At 48.5% G+C, this 25670-nt stretch overlaps 1 protein-coding gene across 1 annotated transcript; it reads left to right on the forward strand.

Moving 5' to 3' along the window:
- The first annotated feature begins 388 nt into the window (after positions 1-388).
- LOC120842724 lies at positions 389-1205 on the forward strand. The gene is made up of 2 exons (XM_040213893.1): positions 389-577; positions 669-1205. The coding sequence occupies exons 1-2, from the start codon at positions 389-391 to the stop codon at positions 1203-1205; spliced, it is 726 nt and encodes a 241-aa protein (XP_040069827.1).
- Positions 1206-25670: the final 24465 nt, after the last annotated feature.

The following is a 25670-nucleotide window of genomic DNA, read 5'->3' on the forward strand; positions in this document are numbered from 1 at the left end:
TTTTTTTTCTTTTTTTGATTTAAAATTAATATGTAGCACACGGGCATTCTGGCTCTTCACATGTGTATTCACGATACTTATTAAATATCGCGGAGATTTTCCGCTAATTGTGGATACGCGCCCAATTACATACCTCAGAAGAAAAGCATGCACTAGGAAGCAACGAGCATGTACTAAGAAGAGAAGAAGAAGAAGGCTACCAGCTCGAGCGGAGCCTAGTTCGAACTGTTGGTTGGTACGACATCAACCTTCAAGAGCTTTCCCCATGTCTAAACTGTAATAACGTTGTATAACTATTGTTTGTAAACTGGAGTAATCTTAATTATCGAACATTCTGGTGCCGAAACCCGGGACACCAGTGACCATACGAGATCAGTGGACAACGAACATGGAGCGGCTCCAGACGAAAAGGTTGATGACGCGAGCCGAAATTGAACATCTAAGCGAAGAGATACAAGTAGCGGCTACAATTGAGGACTTCAGGCCTCATCAGGAAGAACAGCTCGCAGAAATAACGGACGAGCTGGATGCCCTGGCAAGGGAACTCAAGGAGCAAGATGCGCTCATAGAGGTCCAAGTAAAGAACGAGAACCTCACCGAAGAATACAAGGCCGTCAGGGAGACACAAAGTGTCATTACCCGAATGCGGACGCTTCTTCGCCGCCTAGAGACAAGGACCGTCATCTATCGGGAGGAGGGTGGCTGAGACCACAGAACGACCTCCCACTAAAACCCAGAGCCGAGCTGGACAGCTTAACCTACCAAAGCTCGAACTCCAATGGTTTGAAAGGGAGAAGTTGAATTCGCTTACCTTCTGGGAGCAGTTTCGACAGGCGATCCACGACAACATCAAGCTGTCCGGCGTGGAGAAGTTTCTGTACCTGCGGATGGTGCTGACGGGCAAGGCGGCGGCGGCGGTAAGCGGCATTCAAGCAAGGAAGAACAGCTACGCCTATGCCGTGGAGCTTCTGAACAAGAGATTCAGCAAAAGAGACGTCCTTGTTAAAGAACACCCCACACAGCTTCTGAACCTGCCAAAAGTGAAGGCGCTGAGTGACCTCGGGGCCCTCCGTCGTCTAAACGATCACGTGCATCGCAGCATCGCTTCGCTCAGGACTTTGGGCATCGACTCTGACAGCTACGGGGTGATGCTGTGTGCTGCGTTGTTCTGCGTCCTGCCTGCTAACTGGGCCGTGGACTTCTAAAAAAGCAAGAGTAGTAGCAATGAAGCACCGGAAAGCTCAAATTTTGAGGCTGGCCTGCGATCGATGCGTGTAGAGCTGGATAGCAGAGAGAAGGTATACGACGGCGGTACACGGGACCGACCGCAAGCTCTGAAAATACACAGCGACAGGGATCGATCAAGCGACAACCTCCGAGGAAAGGGGTCTGCTGCTTCCTTGGTACCAAGCCCTCTGGCGACGGGTGCCTTTTTTGTTCCTCCGAATTACATGAAGCACCGCTATGTAACTCCCGATGTAAAACTTTCACCCTTCCTTAATTCCACGCGGAGCATTGAAATCCTACTGGGGGCAGGTCACTATTGGAATATGGTGAGCGGAGAAGTTCGCAAGACACAAGGATTTTTGGTCGCGCTGAGGACGGAGTTCGGTTGGACACTGCGAGGCCCAAATCCTCAGGTTGCTTCTGTGCTGTCCTGCACTATTCTGGCCGTCCTGAACACCGGCGTTGCAAAACCGACCTTGACCCTCTCAAACGAATTTCGAGCACTCTGGGAGTTGAAAAGCCTCGGAATCTCCGTGAACGACTCTCCGCGCGTAAAAGAGGAAGAACAAGTGAGAGAGGATTTCGCTTCCTCTTTAGCTTTGGTCATGGGCCGTTATGATGCAAACTTCCCGTGGAAGCCCCTAAATCGGCCCTTAGAGAACAACGAAGCCGTTGCAGTACGGGGTCTGGACAAGTTGGTTCGGCGTTACAGAAGCAACACCAAAAGACTGACGCAGTACGACTTAGCGATCTGTAGCTACCTGAAAGAAAGTTTTGCTGAAAGGGTGCCAGAAGGCGAGGTCGACACCACTCGGAAACGACTTTACTAAATGCCTCATCGTGCTGTTTTTAGACCTGAGAGGTCGAACTGAGCTGCATGTCTTCACAGACGCTAGCCCTCAGGCCTATGGGACAGTCGCGTATTTATGTAGTGACAACGATTACCAGACGACAGTGACCCTCGTTATGGCCAAGACGCGCGTTGCGCCAGGAAAGACCTTGACTCTACCAAGACTGGATCTGATGGGAGCGTTACTGGACGCTCGACTATGTGCATACTTTAAGGGAATTTTTGAGTCTGATCTCTTAGAAGTGATCCTGTGGACAGACTCTATGATTGCTTTTCCTAGGGTAAAGGGACTGGCTACTCAGTGGAAACCATTTGAGGCAAACCAAGTTATGGAGATTCAACAGAGGACAGAACCCAGCAATTGGAGACACTGCCCTGGAGCTGAGAACCCGGAGGATATACTAACCCGGGGTGTCCCTCCGGACTGTCGACAGAAGTGTGACCTACGGTGGAAAGGACCAAAGTAGCTGTCAGAGTCACCCAGACGTTGGCCTACTATGCCCACTGGTACCCAAGATATTGCAGCCAAGGAAGAAAGAACTTCCTAACTAACGGTGGGCCATACTGCTACGAGCTCCTGTATGCCTGTGGTAAACATCGGAAAGTTTGGCGAGCTGAATCGCATACGACGGGTCACTGCTTGGGTGCTACGTTTTGTTAAAAATTGTAGACACACCAAAGAGAATCTCCAAGGTTCACTCAAAACTGAAGAGATAGGTGAGGCACGTCTTAGGTCGCTCCGTCAAGTTCAGAGGAAAGCTTTTGGGAATGAACTAAACCAATTAGAACGAGGCGAACAGTGCAGTGGCTCGTCAGATCGGCGCACTCTGAATGTATTCATAGATTACAGAGGGTTGCTACAACTGAGATGACGCCTACAACAATCAGGCCTCGGTTATGAAACGGCATATCCTGTCGTTTCGCCTTCGACACATCCCTTTGTGGAACTGCTGATTTTAAGCACACATCGACGGCTGCTACATGCAGCGTGCATGGACACTCTAACTCAGCTGCGCCAGTCGTTTTGGATTATACGAGCCCGACAAGTAGTTAAGACGGCCTTAAGCCGTTGTCTTGTCTGCAGAAGGATGAGCAGCAAGAGTGCGACCGAACCAGTCAATCCGCTGCTACGAGACCTTGTGTTGGAGGCGGGCCCTATTGCGGTCACGGCACTCGACTTCGCCGGACCTGTCCTCACCAAGGACGAGGGCAATGGTAAAAAAAATCATACATTCTACTACTGACCTGCGCAGTCACTAGAGCAATACACCTAGAGGTGGTGAGCGACTTGTCGAAAGGTAGTTTACATTTGGCATTTCGTCGCTTTGTGGCCCGGCGCGGACTCTGCCACACCATCTACTCTGATAATGCCCAGACTTTCCACCGAGCGTCTGCTGAATTCAGAAAAATATGGAAAACAATGAGAGAACAGTAGTCACTCAACTACACGTCCAGTCAAGATATCAACTGGAAATTCATCACTCCTCGAGCGGCTTGATGGGGCGGGTTTTGGGAGCGAATGGTTCAATCGGTTAAAGGGACACTGCCAGGGTATTTACACTCGCCGAGATTTTTAGTGTACGTGACACATGAGAGCCCAACTACCCAGAACAGAATTTGAGGCTAAAGTTTCTTTTTCTTTCCTCCCGAAAACCGCCGATTGAGAACTGGCCGGTTTGAGTCGCGCTCACTCGCTTTCCGTGGTCACAGTTTAGACATGTTTAGACACGACCACCAAATTTAATCAAAGTCGTGGGTCATTGAAGGCACACAGTAAATAATAAAAATAGAAGAAAAATATGAAACCCATTTTTTGTGGCTTCCAAAAAAGCTGCAAATGCGTTGATTGAAAAAGAAAAAAAAAGGTTGCACAGACAACTGGTAGCATTCTGTGCGCTCACTGCATAATTTTCAAGATGGCGTCGTTTCGCGTATCTTGGGACTAGCGGATGGAAACGGACGACGAGCGTGCGACCTCTACTTCAAAACTGCCATTCACAGTACTGGCGAATTTTGACTCCATTCGAAAGAGAAATTTCGAACCGATCAAACGAATTGATATTCATCCCGTACGACACGCCCGACCAGCAAGCCAATTGCACGAAGACGTCGCCTAGCAGTCGTCCCTTTGCGTGGCTGAAGACATCACTCGCTCAAACGTCATGTACGAAGTGCGTATTTCGAGTTGAATACGCATTCGTACGGTGTCTTTACTAAGTGCGAATGTGGCCAATGCGTGGTGCTTCCCGACTTCAAGCCGGGAGTGCATGTAGTGGAGGCGGGAGAGAAATCAGCAGCCAACTTTGCGATCGACGGGCTGCAATACTACGAAAGAGAGAGTTCCTACTATAGCTCAGTGGGAAGATGTTCGCTTCACACTTAGCGGGCATGGGTTTTATTCCTAGTGTGGCAGTGTTATTTTTTTTTGTCAAACATTTTGCGATGTTTACATTTCTTTTTTTACAATTATCACTGCAAAAACAATTGCCGTGGACGATACGTCGCTGAACTAAAAGGTATGGGATTCCATTTTTGACACCTGCGAACTCAATGTAGTCACTTTCTTCAAAATGCAAGGAGCAATATGAACCGGGTAGAGTCCGCTTTCCGAGGTTGGCGTAACGGTTCTACAGGAATTGCAGCCAGCATTTGATCCCGACCTGTTGATCTTTCGAAAACTTGTCCACTCTGCCGCACAATGCCACTTTCAGGTGCAGGACATGTGAGGCAGCTCTTCACGCAACATCTTGGGAGTATTCTTTTCGGAGCCGATCACGGAAATTAACCACGGGCACTCACTACTAATTGCCAACACTTAAATGTATAAAACAACTCAACTTCATGTACAGAGCAGCGAGCGGAACAAACATAACTGCAAAGGATTCGCACGGCGAGCAGATACCGCAACGCATTTAATCTGCTGCGTGCGGAAAGAAAAAATTCGCACGATTGGGTGTAGCTACGGGACTTTCGCCACTCACTCTCTCGTCTCCACTTCTCCGTGTGATGCGGGGGTTTCGGTTTTGAGCAGTTTTTTTGTTTGGCTTTATTAAAAAAAAAATACGTGACTCTGCAGGAAAATATTAATTGAGTAGTATTCCAACAACAACAATAAATCGCCTAACAAAAATTGAAAAAAAAAGATAGGGGGTGGGGGTGTTACTGTCCCGTTAAGACCCCTCTGAAAAAGGTTCTGGGGTGCAGCTACGTAACCTGTGAAGAGCTGAGCACCATATCAACGGAGGTAGAGGCTGTGATCAATTCTCGACAATTGACCTTCATCTCCTCTGACGCGGATGAACCAGAACCATTGACACCCGCACATTTCCTTGTCGGTAAACGACTGACTTCCCTGCCAACTCGAGGAGGAGAGCCTGTATTGTCATCAGCTAACGATCTAACTCGCCGTTGGAAGTTTCGTGAGACGCTATTGACCACACTATGGAAGCGCTGGCGCCAAGATTATCTCTGTACTTTAAGCTCATTTCATCACAGCAGACCGGCAGCCTCGAGTAATTTACGGGGGAATGACTTGGTGCTACTGCACGACGACTTCCATCCACGACAAACCTAGAAAACTGGCCGCGTCATGCAAGTGCTCCCGGGGCGAGATGGCCACGTCCGATCCTGCCTGGTCCGTTTGTCAGGAGGAACAACCATTAGACGTCCCGTTCAACTGTTGCAACAACTGGAAGTTCATAACAAATGAGCAACGCTCATTCGGCGGGGGGGGGGGGGGGGGGGGATATTAAATATTGAGGACATTTCCCGCTAAATGTGGATACGTGCGCGACTTCACACCTCCCAAGATAAGAGACCAAGGAGCATGTGCTAAGAAGAGAAGAAGAAAAAGGCTACCAGCTCGAGCGGAGCCTAGTTGGAACTGTTGGTCGATACGACATCAACCTTCAAGAGCCCTCCCCATGTCTAAACTGTAAATACGTTGTATAGCTCTTGTTTGTAAACCAGTGCAATCTAAATTATTGAACAGTATTAATCAGCAGCCCTTCAAAGCTTACTTTAAAAACTAGTTAACTGCTAAGAGATTTATACGGAAGTTTCCCCAGGAATTGAATTTAGGGGGTGTCCAAATTTTTACGGGGGGGGGGGGGGGGGGGGTCCATTGAGAATAGAGGAATCGTTGCGAATTAAAGGCGTGCCTTCAGAAAAAAATATGGGGGTGCACAACCCCCCCCCCCCCCGCCCAAAGGGGGTGTTAGGGAAATTAATGAAGTTATACCCTCCCTGCAAAATGCAAATAAGGGTGTAGATTAGAGTCTCTGTAGGGCTTTTTCACATAACGTGTTGGTTTGTGAATCCCTGTTATATTTCAAAAGCCGTCGCCTTTTTGGAACGATGAAATGCTTTTTAACAAACTCCAACAATCCCAAAATGTTGTCCGTCCGTCCGTCCTTGCATTTCCGTTAAGTTTAGCGATGAATTTTACGTCACGCGACATAACGTCATGGGACCTAAACACTGTGGGAAAATGACGTAACGTTAATTTTAGCGGGAAAATTTACGTCGTATGATTTAAACACAAATTTTGTTTCCCCACTAAATCTAGCGGGAAAATGGACGTCTCGTGACTTGAGCACCAGTTCAGTTTCCCCACTAAATGTGGCGTGGGAATTTAACGTCACGTGACCTTATATCAGGTCCCGTACATAGCAATTCCTTTTCCCCACTAAATTTAGCAGGGAAACATGCGCCACGTGTCAAAGCAATCCCCGCTTGCCATCCCTCTCCTTTCTTTCCCTTCCCTTTTTCTCCCATTTCTCTCTGTCCCTCCCCGTCCTTCTCCTCTTCGTACTCACTTACATTCAATTACCTACCTCTCCCTCCAGCCTCTCTACAACTTCCCTTCCTCTCTCTCCCCATCTCACACCATTCTGCTACGATAACCTCCCTCGCGAAATCAGTTCCCCGCTAAATTTAGCGGATAAATGCATGTCCACGTGACCTACTGATTCTCTCTTCAATGCTCTCTCCTCCCTTCACTCTCCCGATCTTGCTCTTTAACCTCCTACGGCGCATAGCCCTCTCCCGCTCCTCATCTGCATCCTTTCCTTTCCCTCCTCCACCCTTTTCCTCCTTCTTCTTTCACTCTCTATTCGCGCCCCTCATCACTCCTCCACAGAGTTCTTCCACCGCCTCCCTTCCTCTCCCCCTCCTCCCTCTCTGGTCACGTAACACACCAATTCAGTTTTCCGAAAATAATAATGATATCAGATCTTACACCCGGAATCACTTCCAAACAATTGAAACAATGGCTCCTAAAAACTGCATTTCATAGAAAAGAGGACTCTAGAAGTAAATAAAGGCCGCTGCCAATTTTTGTTTCGTTTAATTTTGTGTTTTACGGCAAAACCAGACACACGAAGTCTAAATGTGGCGTGAAGAAGGCATCAAATTTAAATATAAAACAAACACAAGTACTACTGGTTCCAGATTGTGTGTTTTAGACTAAAGATGGCGGTTGACGAAACGTAACTTCGTCGACTTGAACCATGAGAACAGTAGGAAAATTGTGATGCAAAGTTTTTCATGATGTGATAACTAAAACAATATAGTTGACACGAGTTCAATACAAAACGTAGCATTTAAAGTACTTTAAGCCAGAGTGCCGAACCGGAACCAAACTGAACCGAAAACCGGAAATAAACCGTTATATTTATCCCAACCGGAACTGAACTGAACCGAAATCTTCGCCGCCATCTTGGAAGTTATCTGAAACTAAACCGGAAAAAATATAACGGTAACCGATTACAAACAATTCACGCGCATTATTTCTTATTACAAGGTGAATGTCTGAGAAATAAAAATTGGCAGCTGTATTTATATGTAGTGATCGAATTGTTATATTCCGAATTACAAGGTGTAAGAAATTGTGGGTTTTCGTGGTGCTTTTGTAATAGCGCTATGATTAATCAGGTATCACGTGGTCACATGACGTCATGGTGCCAAAACATGCTGTTAAGTAATCTCATGTCACGTGGCGCCACGACGTAGTCACGTGACTCACTTCCTTTAGTCGACTTAAATTGAGAACTTCACTAGATTTATTATCTCTGTTGACACAGTGACATCACATGGCATCACAACTTCCCACCTCGAGTCATGTGACACCGTCACGTACTTGATTGTCATCAGCCCGAGCCAAGTGATCGGGTTCATGAGAATCAGCATCGCCGAACATTCGGGTAATGGCTCGTCTTCAATAGACAATTTGCAATTTTCCCACGCGCCCCGACCCGCGCGCGAGGAATTGTGGGGGAGACTGTCCCTCGACTGGCCGCTCTGCCTTGAGATCGCATTGCCTTGTCGCTTGTCTACTCTTGATCGTCTGTTTTTCGATTCTATTACCTATTTTTATCTATTCCAGTGTATTTTTTATTGCTTCCTAAGTGTTTCTATTCTCTTCTGCGCGCGATGTATATATATATATATATATGCACAGTGTTTCACAAAACGCAGGCCAAGTCGTTCCTGCGAAAACTACTCACCGCAACGAAAAAAGGCTTGTGGCGTTGTGGTCCTGGACCAGGGGCCCATTTAAGAAAATTATTAATGTCCGGGATAATTAACTTGTTATTTATGTTTGCCTAATTAACTTTTTTAATATTGTGTTTAAGGACATGGTTTAAATTAGAAAATTGCTCAGCATCATCGAAAACCACTAAACCAACAAATTGCAGAACGATAGAAGGCACGAGGAGTATTTTACGGCTTTCTGAAAAACAGCACAAATTCGACGGGTTTTATGTTTCGGTTTGTTATCGGAGCGCATCTCGGCCCCGGCAGCACCGCGCCGCGTGGAGAGATAGTGCAACCAGACTCTATGCGTCGCGCGATGACAGCGTAGCAGAGGTTGGTTGCACTATCTCTTCGCGGGGCGCGGTGCCGTCGGGGCGGAGATGCGCCCCGATAGCAAACCGAAACCTAAACACTCGTCGAATTTGTGCGGTTTTTCAGAAGCCGAAAAATGCTCCGCGTGCCTTCTATCATTCTGCAATATGTTGGTTTAGTGGTTTTCGATGATGCTGAGCAATTTTCTAATTTAAACCATGCCCTTAAACACAATATTAAAAAAAGTTAATTAGGCAAAAATAATTAACAAGTTAATTATGCCGGACATTAATAATTTTTTTTAAATGGGCCCCTGGCCCAGGACCACAACGCCACAAGCCTTTTTTCGTTGCGATGAGTAGTTTTCGCAGGAACGATTTGGCCTGCTCTGGCTTTATTTTTCCTTTTTCGACGGGAGTGCCGACGGACAACACGCCACTTCGCGCGTCATTCCCCGGGTGAGTACTACCGTTGCTACCGATTCCTGTCGCGCTGCTAGCTGTTCATTTTGGTTCATTTCACCCGCGTGCAGTCGAGAGTAGCCGTTTATGAACACCCGCGCACATGTCATAGGGGTAGACTGAGTTCTGAATCAACAATCGCGACGCGAGAGCCGAGTGCGCTGTGAATTGGCCGCCCGCGCTCGCTCCGTTGACTCGCACTGTAGCCTATGTCTTCGAGTTCCGCTTTCTTGACCAAGATACAGCACGCCGCTTTGTCGCCGCTAATCACTTGTCCGTATGTTTGCGAAGCTGAGGCATATGCAACGCTGCGGCGCCTGACAACTGCGCGCTGCGACTCGATCCCTTCGCAAACACCGACGGCTCAATGTCACGGCTTGAATGCGCCTATGGCATACCTTCGTAATCTATCTGCTAAGATTTTGTCAGTTGCCAACGCCCTTTTTAAAGTGCAGAGATGTGTTGCCGCAAATCATTTGTCCGAATGCCTGCGAAGCCGTAACACCGTTCGGCATATCCAACGCTGCGGCGCCTGACAACTGCACGCAGTTGTCTTCACCCAGACGCTTCGCAGGACGCTGTCTTTTGGAAAGCGGTGCCAGGAAACATGCTGTGCGCTGGAAGTATTGTTTGCACAGCCTAGCACACAGCAAACTCTACTACCGGGCATGTTGCTGCTGAAGGCGACTGAAAGAAATAAAATACCTTGAGCTGACATCTTGACTAGAGAAACAAAATTATCGAAGGAATAACGAGTTTTAAGATGACTGCCCGAGTGACAGCACATTTCTGCAGTTGAAAAGGGTGTTTGCAACTGACAACCGTTTAGCAGATAGATTAAGAAGGCATATAAAAAGCGCATACCAGCCGGGACTTTGGGACACCATCGCTTGCGAAGGGGTCGCGCCGCTGCGCCCAGTTTGTCAGGCACCGCAGCGCAGGCACGCAGAAAACTCAGAAATTCTCGTGGCTTGATGCCTAAAAACAAGGAAAAAATTGAAGTATAATTCCTTTAAGACTTGGGAAGAAGAAGCGACGAGTAAGGTAAGTACGTTAAACGTTACTTGAAATAGTAATGTAAGTACGTCACCCGTATACTGTTTTGAAAAAGTAACGTGCACGTTGCTACGTTACTGAAAAAGGTAACGCGTTACCGGTAGCGCCGTTACTTGTAACGTGTTATCGCCAACACTGCAGAACAACAAAGCGTTACCGCTTGTCATGCCTTGTCATGAGGTTAGGAAATGTATCATACCTTCACTCGAAGACGCTGTGTGCATTTAATCAATTAATAAATACACTTCAGCAGACCCAAAATCTGCTGATCCCGCCGGCAGGGGGAAACCGGCTCGAAGTAATTAATTGTAGGCCCCGAGAGACTTGTACGCCTGCACAGTTTCGGCCGTCAACTGGCTTCGCGAAAACACTAAATGAACGACGACGTGAGCCGTCGACGTCGGTGGCAACAACTTCGCGTAAAAACTGCACCTGGTCTTGTTCACAGCGCACGGATCGCCGAAGGCTACGCCGTGCACGAACGGTTTGTCTCTCTACCGTTGCCGTTCAGGCTCAGGTAGCGAGCTCAAATAGTCGGGCATAACGTACGACATACGTTGACAGAAAATACGACGTACAAATGAAGCTGGAAGCGTCTCTACAACGTCAACTACGAGCGCACGCCATAGAACGCAATGGCGAAAACATGAAGAGCGTGGCCACTTTTGCCCACATAGCTGCTGCGCATGCGCGGCTTTCCGGCCACGTTGGTAAACACAGCCGCGCCGAGTGTCGGTCTATACTGTACTGCTAAGTGCGGGCTTTGAAGAGGGACCCTTCTTTGGGGAGGTATGTGCAACATGTTTTTAACAAAAATAATGCAACATGTTTTTAACAGAAATGAATGCCGAAATAGATATATGACAGGGTACCCTAATTTAAAAAGAAAATCGAAGGTGGTGTTTTTTTTATTTGCATCGGAGTTTTTCGCTGTTTGATTTTTTTTTCATGTTTTCCTAAATATATCATGACTATCGTATCAGTTAGATACCTACTATAAATTTTCAGTAATAGCCATAGATAATTAGAGTACCATGTGAACAGTATATGATGATGATTAAATTATTTCATAACATACAGGCCTCCAAATTTTGACTTTCGTCGTTCGAGCAGGCATGTTTGGCAATTTTTAGAAAAAGAAATATAATTTAAATAATTAAAATTATTATGCATTACAAGCAAGCTGCACCCATAGTATGTTTCTTAAACGTATTAGAATTCTCCTAATGTTATCGTTTTAGTTATTCACTCTCAAACGTGAATAACTAAAATATTCATCAGTGCACGTTAGTACAACTGTCCACCACTTCACGCCTTACAATTTTTCCTGTCCCCAGACTTTTTTTCTGGTCAAAACTAACTTTGGAATCGTTTATACCAGACACTAGACAATGGCATGTAAAAATATCAGTTGATTTAAAAATGTCGACCAGCCACCCTACTGTGCATTTCCTGACATAAAAAAACTGTTAAGAAAACAAGAAGAAGTAAGCACGGTATAAATATATGCCTGAGATAAATAAAGAAAATGACCCGACTACAACACCTCATTCCCTATTTTGCTCACTTCGGAGCCGAAAGACTGATAGGGAATGTCTCCGCTTGATCTGATATCGATCCCCCCTTCTCCCCAAGGTTGAGTGACACTCAACAAAATTTAATTGACTGCGTTGGCTCGCATCGTTCTCTGCATCGTAAAGTGAAACAACGTACATGCAGTACATTGCAGAAACCAATTGTTCGTTGTCACGGCAGCTTGCTCGACCCATCACAAGCTCGATCATGAAAACATGGGAGCACATCATTCTAGTACTTGCGGTCCTTGCACCCTCTTCTATGCTTCTCTCAGCAAGGTGATGTAAAAATTGATTTCAGCCGAATAAGTGCAATACATCTTGTGTTCCCCGGAAAACTATAAAACGGGAAAATGCATTATTAATTAATAGTAACTCGAACCTCAAGACGTATACTATTTATTCCTAGGCCCACCGCACGTTGCATTGGTTCCTTGGAGCACCTCGTACTGTATATTATAGTTCTGTCAATCGTATTGAACGACTGTAATATTTCCGAGAATCGTAATAGCGTAGAACTGACCGCACACATCTCCATTAAAGGTGTGATTACCCTCAAACCATTTTTAATTTAACAAACAAATTACACAAGCTACACAGTATGTCTTTCGCACATACCACAGTCCGTGTCTGGTTTGTGCTAGTTTTTTTCAGTGTGCACCGCTAATGTACGCCCGGGCGAGATCAAGCGAACGAGCGTGCTGCACAGGCGCTAGCTTATATGACTGTTGCGCGACACGTCACGCATCGCCCAAGAGTCAGACAAGGTAGCGCCTGCGCGTTAGGTTTCCAGTGGGGCGCAAACCTGGGTTGGTGCGGTTATAGTCAGATCCTATATCCGCTGAGATTCATAGCACAGCTACTCTAGGAGCATTGCACTCTCATCAAAACAACCCGACGAGAGCGGTGTGAAGTCATTCCATGTTTCCTCTCACCTCATGAAGGTCAGCTCAATGAGGTGAGCGTTAATTTTGCTTTCATTTTACAGAAATCGCTTTTTCTTTGAATTCCTCTCAGGATAAAATAAATAAAAAAAATTCTAGTCGTAACAGTGATTAAGAAGTCCCTCGCAAGGAAAATTTGCTAGATTTTTAGCGTGGAGTCCCTCAACAATTATTACGGCATGACTGAGACGTTTGCTCTCCTGAGCGCTTCGCCTGTCGAATAAGTCACCTTGGACAACAGTTGCTTCCCAGTAGCCGGAAGCAAAAGCAAGGCATGCCTGACAATGCATGCGAGGTGTGACAATTGAATTACTGGAATATCTTTGTTTAAGCGAACTTGATTGGCCTACCTGTGTACCCAAAGCGGATTATACATATGTAAAAGTTGGAATTTCACGCGGCGCGAACTACGTACAGCTGCGGACAATACGAGAACTTGTTTGTTCAAGATCGGTCAGTGTGATGAGGCTTGACGGTGTAATGCAGAATCACACCTTTTTTTAATGGTGCACTGCTGTCATGACACCCTTATAAAATAGTTATAGCAGAATAACACCTTTTTGTGAAGGAAGTAAAAGGTTACACCTGTTTTCAAATGTGTGAGAAATAACACCTTTTTTCTAGGGCGTTTTGTACACCAGTAAGGGCGTCAGTTGTGACCCATGCCACTTACACCCATAAGAATGTGAAAATGTTTAGTGTGTACCGAGTGCACAAAGTACTTTCACCACTCGTGTAAAAGCGGCCTGAGAAAGACTCAAGGTCGTTCACTTTATAAGACGCACGGACGACCGCTTGTGTGGTAAGCCTTCATTGAAGGTAAGCGCGAAGTTTTCAATGAAATCGTTGTTGCCAGGACTGAGGCACTCCTATGCGTAGGGAAACCGCCATCTAATCCAGACCACCATGACTTGGTTCCTACGGTGTTTGCTGCAAGTTGCCGCCCAAGTGTTCTTCGGTTGTTCGCCACACACAGGCATCGTAAGGTGTAGTAGCCGCCCGCTGCGAGAGCATCACCTTGGCTCGGACGACGAACCACGCGGCGCCTTAAAGCGCCCAGAGCTTGTGGCGTAAAAAAAGTACAGTTAAATTTCCGACACGAACGACTTCCGATATATTCGCACGCATATCGCTCAACTAATTCTTAGCAGATTCAAAGTAGTTGTAGACTTGTAGGCCTGGAGAGACTTGTACGCTTGCACCCTGTCGGCCAGAAATTAGCTCGGCGAAAAGTCCAATCAGACGACAACGTGCGCCATCGAGGTTGGCGGCACCGACTTGGCAGATGTGTCGTCGAAGCGTCAGAAATCCTTGCTCACGGCGTAGGGATCCTCAAAGGCAAAGCCGTCAAAGCACAAATTTTTGCTGTATCGCTGCTGCTCAGGCTCTGGTAGCGAGCGCCAATAGTCAGACATGACTAATAACAGAATACGAAAAAAAAAAAGCTGGAGCGCCGTAGCAGCTTCGGCTGGAGAACCTACAGCCCGCGTCGCAATGGGGAATACACGGCGAGAGGGGTCACTCTTGCCCATACACCTCCAGCGCCTGCGCAGCTCTTCTGTCTTGTACGCAAACAGAGCGCGCCGCGCGTCGGTGTACGAAACCAGCACTTGCGGGCACCTCGACTAGACAATACAACAACCCGCGCCTACGGCTTGCTCATAAACTAAAAGCGAAGGAACAACTTTTTCCACAGCTGCTACTTTCTACCCGCTCTACCGAGGGGGTAGAGGGCAGCAAACGACATACAACTGGGCGACGCCTAACGCCGGGCGTGTCACTGCACTATTCTCTCTACTCCATTTGCCGCGGCATACCGGCCGCGACTCTGTGATTCCAGAAGAAATTACGCTCGCTTCCCGCAGTGCAGCCTTGCATCCAACATGGCTCCCCTCGGAGCACCATTGCGATACTCTGCTCCGCAAGCGGGGTCTATATACAATTACTCTAGGTCCATAGAGGCGTTTGCAAGCACAGCCGCTGTTCGGTGCCATCTTGCATGGTGTGGGTAGATCGTCTGATGGTGAAGCATTGCTTGGGTCGTGGGTGCGCATCAGCAATGCTTGACTATCAGGTGATCCACCCGCACACTAGCAAGATGGCCCGGCGGGCGGAGGCCGTACTTGCAAACGTCTATAGTCATCTGAAACAAAGCATTTTTAAAGTATTTTCCGGTTCATAGTCCGCCTCCATGCGCATGCTGTGATGCGCCCGATGCGGCGATGCGGCGTTTAGACCCTGCGGACTAAGCGCCACATCCGGCGTTTAGCGCACTGATGCAAATTAAGGCTGGAATGAATTGTTTTCCTTAGATAGACCGCACCATGGTGCACGCTCCACTAGCGCTGCAAAGTTCCTTAGTGGTGTCCAGTTCGTAAGTAAAAGATTACCATATATATACAACTGAACTTGACCAATGCCTGCTTCGCTAGGCACATAAACGTTTTTATACCGTCATCATGAAAGGCACCCCCTGCAAATATTTCAAAATTTGGGATTACGACTCTTATCAGCTAAGCCCCTGAATTACAAGATTTCTTTTTCTTTTCTCCATATTTTGTGTAGTTTTATAAATATCACGGCTGGAAGTTTGATTTCGGGCGCCAACGACAAAAAGCGAAACTATCTGCCAGAGAGAGAGTGCAACATTGATGTCAGCTGTGCGGCTGCGACGTGACGTCGCGGTGATGCTGCGGCTCGCATCGCACAGTGTTGCTTGACTAAGAACTAAACCGCGTACCACGTACTAAAGAGCAACTGGTCACATCTTTACAGTTGGTTTTAGTTGAGTACGCGGGTTCAGTTTGACTTAATACCTCGGCTGGGACCATGTTTCGTGCCACTAAAGCGATACCAGTCATTTATTTTTTGGTTTGGCTTTTCACCAGAGTTTCCTTTTCATATACTTTGTCATTTACAAAATTCGTCGTCCTATCACACTGAACGAATTTGAACAAACAAGTCCTCGTATTGTCCGCACCTGCAGGTAGTTTGCACCACGTGCAATTCCAACTTTCAAATACGCATAATTCACTATTGACGGTAAATGCGATATAATTTCGTTGGTTGCACAGGTAGGCAAGCTTTCCTTTCACAAAGCAATCCCAGCAATAAAACTGCCACAACACGTATGCTTTACCAGGCATGCCTTCATTTTTCTTCCGGCCACTGGGAAGCCGCTGTTTTCCAAGGTGACTTCTGCGACAGGCGAGGCGCTCAGGAGAACAAACGTTTCAGTCATGCCGTAATAATTGTTCATTGACTCCACGCCAAAAATCTAGCAGATGCTCCTTGTGAGTGACATCGGGATCACTGTTACGGCTAGAATAACTTTTTCTACACGCGATACGGCGTCAATATTCCTTCTGGCTTCGTTTACAATTTCCTTCATCCTGACAGGAAGTCCAAGAAAAAACGATATCTGTGAAATGAAAGCAAAATTAACGCTCACCTTATTGAAGTGACCTCAATAAGTTGAGATGGGAATCACAGTTTTAATGGATATGTGTTCAGTCAGTTCCAACGCTATTACGATTCTCAGAAATATTACAGTTGTTCAATACGATAGGCAGGAATTTAGGATATTACCAAGGTGGCCCATAGGAACCAATTCAACATGCGGCGGGCCTAGGAATAAGTAGTATAGGTCTTGGGCTTCGAGTTAGGATTAATTAATAATGCATTTTCTCGTCTTACATGTTTTCTGGGAATACAAGAATTATTGCAGTTATTTAACTGAAATACATTTTTACATCACCTTGTTGAGAGGAGCCCAGAAGGAACGCAAGAACCGCATGTCCTAGCATGAAATGTGCCCCCATGTTGCTATGACCGAGCTTGTGATCGGTCGAGCAAGCTGCAATTGATTTCTGCGATATACTGTCTGTACTTTGTTTCACCTTACGATGCACAGAACGATACAAGCTATGGCAGACACTTCAATTCTGTGTGAGTGTCCCTGAACACCTCGGTGGGGGGGGGGATTAATGTCAGGTCAAACGGAAACATTCTCCTTCGGCCATTCGGCTCCGAAGTGCGTAAACAAATCTATGCGGCGCTGTGGTCTGGTCATTTTTCTTTATTTATCTCAGACGTATATTTATACAGTGCTTACTTCTTGTTTGCTTTAGAGTTTTTTTGTTACGTCATGAAATTTAGAGTAATGCCTTCTGCACAGGTAAGTTATGTGGCCTGGAGGACATATAGGGAGGGGGGGGAGTAAAATCATCAAAAAAGTTGGTTAAATATGTAGCATTTCTAAAAAGGCCAACTCTGCTCAATTCCAAAAAAATTCTGGATAATGCGCGATTTAACATTAAAGAGCACAAATTAAGGACACCACGCCATTGGTTTCGCGAGAAATGGATATATATATATATATATATATTGTTAAATCTTACTTTAAGCATGAACAGAAATCAAAACCGAAACTCCGGCTCTGTCAGGCAACATTGGCCAAAAACATGGCAATCACGTGATACGAGATGTCAAGTGATCCATTACGCAACAACGGGTGGGATTAGATCGGGCCGGCGGGCCACCATTTGGGAGGGCATGTACCAGGCGCAAGTGTCGTCTGCACTGCAAACTTCACCGCGTTTGGTGTCTCCGACTTTGGACGACGCCTGCACAATGCGGAAACAGTCTGCGCACGTAGTGTGAACAAAACTCCCCTAGAGACAATAATCACAAGCGGTGAGACGACGACGGCGGTTCTGACGCGGGAAACGTCGATAACGGCGAAGTGGCCTGATGGCTTCCAAGAAGAGCGCTGCGCATGCACGTTACGCCAATCACGTGGACACCGTTGAGCTCAAATAAGAAACGTTGCTGACGTCACCCGTTACGTTTTCCCGGACAAGTGAACATAAACAAAAGGGGGGCAAATAGCCGGAGCTGAAGGTTGGAAACCAATATTGGATAATACATTAACTAAACCTGGATGTCAGTATTGGTTGTAGGACCCAGAACCAACTGCCGTCTAATGATGGCTTAGGTATTGGCTAAATTGTGTCCCAGCCTTGGCTTGAATGTTGGTTAAAAGGCGGTCCAACAATGGCATGAAAAGGGTACAATGTCGTTTTATATATTACTTGAATTGTTGCCCAACATTGGAATTAGTGCATGGTCCAACATTGGATCGAGTAGCGATTTCGAAAACAACCAACGTCAGGCCAATCATGGAGCCAATTTTCGCCAGTGGTGGGTCCAATAATGGTGTGCTGCTTGGGTGGTCAGTGTTAACGAGGTCTAAATAGAAACATTACTCGAAGCACTGTGATACTTAAAAAGTTGTTGGGATATGGCAGACACAGTGTGATTAATGGCATTGAGGTGGCGCAGCGCATGAAACAATTAAGGCCGCCAAATCCTATAGATCACCTCTGACACATGTTTCGTGCTCTCCGTGTCGTTTAAACTGCGGTACAAGAGCAAGCACCCAAAACATGATGTAGTTTAGTCTCCAAGAAATACTTACATAAAAGCTACAAGCCCATCAATCAGAACGTAATAACATAAGAGTGCAATGCGCTTAAGCTAAAAATAACTTGTGGCAAATTGCTAGGAAATTGTGTTGCATCTGTGAAACGATCTAACATCAAAAACATTTAGCTACACACTGATTTTCTGGACGACAAACGCCTACGTTCACGGCGCTCTTCATCCAATCGTTTAACACGTACCATTCCAGGAACAAATTGATAGCTGTTTCGAGAAAGAAGCGATACAACCGCTAAGCAGGCTGAAAAACGTGGCGATCTGCCGGAGCCTTTTATAATCTCGAGCTCCTCTCCCTCAGTGCGCACAGGTGGTCGAGCTCCTCCTCGCCTACCTTACTCCCCCTCGCCTATCCCTCTGGCAACATTCCCCCCCCCCCCCCCCCCCCGGCAACCAACCAGCATCGAGCACCTAACTCCTCCTCTCAAGTCTGCCAACCGATCAATGTCCAGTCTTGCGACCATGCTTTTATCCAGACTTCGCAAAATGCCAGACTTCCCTAATTGCTCTTAAGTGAACGACTCACATAACTAAGCGATGTTTCAGAATATATCAAGTTGCCATGTGGCGTCACGACATTATGAAAGAGTATCACCTGTAATTGCGACCAAAAAGACCAGAGATAACGACTAACGAGCCGTTATACATGGGTGGTTATTTTTGCCAAAAAATATACACTCTCAATAATGCACCTGAAATTTGAAGCCACCATCGCAACTGCACCAGTACATGAGCTAGCCATATTAGGACGACGCACACTTCTGCACCACAATTACATAGTTATGATTCATGCTCTCGAAGCCGCACAGAGATTCCACTTGAATATAGTTTAGGCAAGACATCACAAGCTCTCCAGAACAAGCCACTTTTGGCTAAAATACCGGTTCTGTTTTTAAATGTTGTTGTGAAAACAGTGCAGCTACACTGTCGAGTCAATATCTTTTACCTTCTTGGTCACCGACTTATTAGACAACTCTTAGATGCTATATTTGGATGATTACGTGCGCGAGTCGATCACGACGATACCCGAAGTTGTGAAAAAAAAATGCCCTTTCACCTTCGCCTTTCACACAGGCATCCTAAATGAATAGCATTAGGAATGCCTGCACTCTTCCTATTGGGGGCAAAACAAGGAGGCCACTGAAGGGCACATTGCGATGGTCTTGTGGGCGCATAAGGCGTCGCAGCGTCATGTGACACTGTGAGGTCCCGTCTGATTGTGGTGCCCCGTGATGTCACGTGATGTCACCTTACGGTGTCACCATACATCACAGTGTCATGTGACGTTACGATACAATGTGTGGGAACCACGTGTTCCCCGCATCTCTATCTAGGTCTAGCCAAGGCAGGTGGTGGGTAGTCGCCATGTCAAGGCGTGTCCGGGATGCGAAGCGAGGCCGTATTCCCTTGTGGACGGCTCTCCGTCGCCCTTCTCGGGTGATCTGCCGAAGGCACACCCTTCGGGATCTTGATACTTGGACGCGTCCACCACTCCGGCGATCGAACCGACATTCAACCACCCCAGGCGCGTCCATTCTCGCAGGCTATCTAAGACGGCCAAAACCAACAGCCAGGACCCAGGAGCGACTCTCGCTGGGGTAGGCTCTGCTCGGCGGAGCCTTCCTTTTTTGTTTTTGACCTTCCCGCTTCTGTGATATTTCCAATAGCGGCAGCGCCGACTCCGAGTGGTGATAGTGTCAAAAGAGACAGCGCCGTTATCACGAAATTTGTTGGCCCTCGGGCAAACGTGTAGCGTTTCGTCAATAAAAAAATGAAAGCCGCTTACAACTCCCTGTAACACCGAATTAGAGCGCAGCTCTTGAGGAGGAGGAGGGAAGGGCACTGGGGGGGGGGGGGGTTAAACTAACCAGTGGGGGGTCACGTGACCCCCAGTGCTGATGATGTCATCACTGACGTCACTGATGACGTCATCACTGACGATGACGATGCGGGTACCGATGACGTCATTAGTGACGTCACTGATGACTTCACCAGTGATGATGACGATGACGATGCGAATGTCGGTGACGTCATCAGTGACGTCGCTGATGACGTCATCAGTGATGATGACGTCATCAGCGAGTGATGAGTGATGATGACGATGCGGATGCCGGTGACGACATCAGTGACGTCACTGATGATGTCATCAGTGATGATGACGATGACGATGCGGATGTCGGTAACGTCATCAGTGATGATGACGATGACGATGCGGATGCCAGTGACGTCATCAATGATGATGACGATGTGGATGCCGGTGACGTCATCAGTGATGATGACGATGACGATGTGGATGCCGGTGACGTCATCAGTGATGATGACGATGCGGATGCCGGTGACGTCATCAGTGATGATGACGATGTGGATGCCGGTGACGTCATCAGTGATGATGACGATGACGATGTGGATGCCGGTGACGTCATCAGTGATGATGACGATGATGATGTGGACGCCGGTGACGTCATCAGTGACGATGACGATGACGATGTGGATGCCGGTGACGTCATCAGTGATGATGACGATGACGATGCGGATACCGGTGACGTCATCAGTGATGATGACGATGACGATATGGATGCCGGTGACGTCATCAGCGATGATGACGATGACGATGTGGATGCCGGTGACGTCATCAGTGATGATGACGATGACGATGTGGATGCCGGTGACGTCATCAGTGATGATGACGATGACGATGTGGATGCCGGTGACGTCATCAGTGAGGATGACGTCATCGGGGGGTCACGCGACATCGGCGGGGGTCACGTGACCTCGGGGGGTCACGTGACCTCGAGGAGGGGGTCACGTGACCTCAGGGGAGTCACGTGACTTCGGGGGGTCACGTGACCTCGGGGGGTCACGTGCCCCCCACGAGGTCACGTGACCCCGGTGGGGGGCTCGCGCGGTGCATTATGGGACATTTCCCATGATGCACCGGGGTCACGTGATCTCGGGGGGGTCACGTGCCCCCCACGAGGTCACGTGACCCCGGTGGGGGGCTCGCGCGGTGCATTATGGGACATTTCCCATGATGCACCGCCCGGTTACGCCGACGCCGACGCCGACGCCGACGCCGACGGCGACGCCGCTCAAGCCGGAAACGGGCCCCTAAGAGCTGCGCTCTAAAACGTCATTTTCAGGACACATGGAACTTACTGTGTTTCTACGTGGCACCCACCAAGGAAAAACCCACATCTGGCACCCCAACGTGAGGCCTGTCCGGCGACTGCAAACAAAGCAGCACGTTCGCAATGAGAGCGAACCAGGCAGATTTCCGGCCTTGGTCTTCGTGGACGGATGGAGACGCAAATGCCCGAATTCCGTGTGTGTGTGGCCACGTGAGCCAAGCACGGAGAGAATGAGTAAGTGTCCTTTCAGTCGAGCTTCCTTAACGGGATTGACCCACACTGCCCGGGGTGCAATCAAGGCACTCCTTCTCGGAGCGTGCCAGCTTTCATTGCTGAGCCAAATCCACCCGTGACTTTCAAAGTCAACACGGATCTGATCGGACAAGAGGCAATAGGGAGTTTTCGTAGATCGTTTTCGCCGTCTCGCAACATTCTCCGCGACCCGCTCCGATACCCGGAACTCTACAGTCAAGGCCATCGGCGCGCAGGCGCAGTAGCGGCTTCGTAGACTGCGTTTCCCTCTCCGCTAAGCGCTCCGTAATGAAGAAGCCGGTACTGCGCCCGCGCGCCGATGGGCTTGCCTGTAGCATTCCGGGTATCCTAGCGTGTTGCGGAGAACCGTGATGGGACGGCGAAAACGATTTACAAAAACTCCCTAATGACGGATCTACAGGGAAATGCAGTCCTCACAGCGTCAATCTCTTGACCTCAGACTGGCCGTCAGCTTCTCCCCACGGATATAACACCGACGCCGTCCACGAGCTACTACACAGCCCAGCTGTTACAGGCGCAGCGCACCACTTGGCTGGTCCACACAGAGGGAACAACCCGCCAGCCGCACAGGCAGAAAGTGATTCTCACCACAGCGAAATCACGCTCGGCCATATCACCCCCAGCTAGACAATGCAGCTCGGGTGATCGAGAGACTGAGGGGCGCACCACAAACAGCATATAGGCCTCCACCGACGACACGGTCAGCGGCCAAAATCCGTGCCCCGACATACCGAGGGTACGGAGACCGAGTGAGTGCGACAGACTTCCTCGAAGACCTGAAAAAGTACCAACAGGTTATGGCAGGTTATGCGAATGTCGAGCAACGAAATACTTGAAGGCATCTTGCCAATCTAGTTGGTGGCCAAGCGGCGCGGTGGCCCCGCCTAGTCGGAAGCCAGCTGTCGTCGACCGATTAATTCCGCAAGGCATTTCGCCAGGACTTCTTTCCTGTGAAATACAAAGGCGGGATGACGCGAGAGCCCGAACAACGAACCCAACACCCAGACGAGTCACTTCTATAGATTGTGAGGACGATGCAAGAGCTATATGAGCTGACAGAACTTTGAGCTCCCAATGCAGAGCGGGTAAAGCGAGTCATGCAGCAATCGAACCCAACGTCTGTGGCTTAAATCCGAGGCAGTCGCTTTGCGATTTGAAGGAACTGGTGCCGTAAGCTAAACGGTCGCCGCGAATGTCGGCGATATTTCTTAGCGCTGGCCAATCGCGGTAGTCAGAAATCTTGCCACCTTTCTTGCCGACTCTCCAGCTTAGAGCCCTGGCCTCGGAGGCTCAGCGGGCTCAGCGAAACCTTTTGCCCGCACGAGCACATCGTCCCCCAACACCAGCGTCAGCGGCACAGCAGCGGCACTAGAACCGCGCTGCGCGTGGATCGAGAACGCGGCGTCCCGAAACAGGAGATACGAAGTCGCCAGCTACACAGACAAGCCAAGTCGAAACACGCACATCTCAGATCGTGCGCTCGACCCGTACTACTATGAACGACGGGCAGCAGAGACTGGGCCGCAGTTCAACAGGCGAGATCGGAACACAGAGTTACCGACGCCACGGGAGGAGACGCGGCCAAAGCGTCCAGGCACACAGGACGAAATGCGCGGCCCTCATCAAACTGCGCGACAGGACTCAAGAAGGCTCCCGTATCAACGCTGCTTTCGCTGTAACAGTGACAACCACCTGGTTTGCCAATGCCACAAACGGCAGAACCCCGGTTTCGGACAGTCGGGAAACGAGCAACGTCGCCGATAACGAACCCGGAGGCTCAAAACGGCACGGAACAAGATACTAGGGAGTTTTAGCAAGTCGTTTCCACTCGAACGGTTCGTTTTCGAACGCATCGCTAACTCCACTGTGCATGCGCGGGCGTGTCGTTGGGGCCTTCTGGGGTCCTCCTCGTTCGTTTCTCCCACCCTGCCGCTGAAGTAGTCACTGTAACGCAGCCAATATACATTAACGACTCGGGTCAAAAAAGATGACAGGCCATTTGTCCGCCGGCCCAGCCAAGCTTTAGGCTTAGGGCAGCGGGAGGTGAATAGCCATCCTGTTACTCTTCTTCATTTGAGATGTTGAACCAAATCATATCGAGGACTGCTCACAATGGTAAGCGATATTCATTGTTATACACTACGTGTGCAATTATAATTTTGCGACCTGCGCGCTGACTAACTGCTGTGGCGACAGCGAGCATGCGAAATGATTTGGTTCGACGGCGCACAACGTGAACGATCGTTCAATTTCAAGATGACGGAGACATCACCCAGCTGTGTGGTCGTTCACACTTTTTACTCTATCTTGCTTCGCAGGTCTTAAATTTCGGCTGGTAAATGTTACGTCGGTCGTCTTGTTTAGGTAAGTCGTACGCCATAATAAACACTGGCCACGGATTTCCATGCTGCAAAATGTTTCACATGTTTACTAAAAGATGGCGCCGCCGGTCAAACGCAATCATCCTCATCGTTTACACGGTTGCGCCAGTTTTACGATTCGCTAAAATACGTCAAATTTCCCGTACGGTTTCAAGGAACGGGGCAACTTCACCGTTTATGATTTCGGAACCGTATGCTCCAAGAACGACTCGCTAAAACTCCCTACTCTTTTGCCGTCAACCTTCAGAACCCGGCACGCCAGCGCCATGTATAGCCATGACGATTGTCGGTCGGAGGTCCAAGGCGCTCGTCAAAGGACAAAGAGTAACAGGGTGGCCCCTCGCTTTTCGGCGACAAAGTATTGACCCACCTCGGGCAAAACTCAGTGCGTCGGAGGGAGGGCAACACGGCCTTTCGGCTCGCGTGCCGTACCGCCCATTTAAGCGGTGCTGTGCGGGTGGTTGAATGATGGGAGAATCGAGTTAGGGGAAATTCACACACTTCCTTTGAGTCCGGCTGGGTGCGAGGGTTGTTATGGGAACAGGTCCATTTGCTCCATGAATGCCGGTTTTTACCCCGTTTTGTTGGAGAGCCGATCGACGCAGCTGTTGACACCGCAACCCTCGCACTCTGTCAGACCCAACATAAGTGTGTGAATGGCCTTTAAGACGGCAACGCATCGTTCATCTCCCTGCTGTTTCTGTTACGATCATCCTTCGCAGAGATTTTCTCGCCAAAACAGGGATCGTGATCGACGTGTGTATACACACGTCGATCACGATCCCTATAGCGGCAGGTATCCCTGCCGCTATAGCGGCAGCTTCCGAGAGGGCACTTTAACACCTCTGAAACCCTTCTGCGAATGCCCAACGCCAGAAAAAGCACCGGTTAATGAGGCAGGCAGCACATGCTCAGACGAGGCTGCAAAGTCCAAAAACCCGGGTATCAACCCTACGACACGTACTCCGACGTGGTTGCAAACAAGGACCGTAGCGTCGGAGGTAACAGACCCCGTGCTGACTGAGTCATGCGGCGGGTCAGGGCAAGAAAGAATCCGCCTGTCGACATTCATGCGACGCTATGACGCAATGCTCACGGAAAGACCCGAGTGCTCATACAAAGTGTGGCACCGGATCGAAATGGGTATCATGATTTCTAAAGGCAAAACGCACGACCAGTCAGTCTGACTATACCAAGAGCCATCAACGTTTGACTGACGCCGGAGTTGTCCGGCGGTCAAGAATTTCCTGGGAACTTCCCGTTGTGTTGGTCCCAAGAAAAGACGGCAGCTCACGTCTCTGCGTAGACTATTGCCGTTTGAATGACGTAACGCGGAAAGACGCATATCCGCTACCGAGCAATGCCTCGATTTTTTCTAACCTCTGCAGCGCACGGTATTTCTCCACCCTGAACGCCTGCCGAGGCTAC

This window comes from Ixodes scapularis, unplaced genomic scaffold, assembly GCF_016920785.2.
Source record: "Ixodes scapularis isolate PalLabHiFi unplaced genomic scaffold, ASM1692078v2 PGA_scaffold5__190_contigs__length_132052651, whole genome shotgun sequence".
NCBI classification, from domain to species: domain Eukaryota; kingdom Metazoa; phylum Arthropoda; class Arachnida; order Ixodida; family Ixodidae; genus Ixodes; species Ixodes scapularis.

What these genes read in the sequence shown, in the direction of transcription:
- LOC120842724 (XM_040213893.1), top strand. Translation starts at nt 389, where the DNA reads ATGGAGCGGCTCCAGACGAAAAGGTTGATGACGCGAGCCGAAATTGAA. An exon ending in ATGCGCTCATAGAGGTCCAA is followed by an intron (nt 578 to 668) that starts GTAAAGAACGAG and finishes TTCGCCGCCTAG; the next exon opens with AGACAAGGACCGTCATCTAT.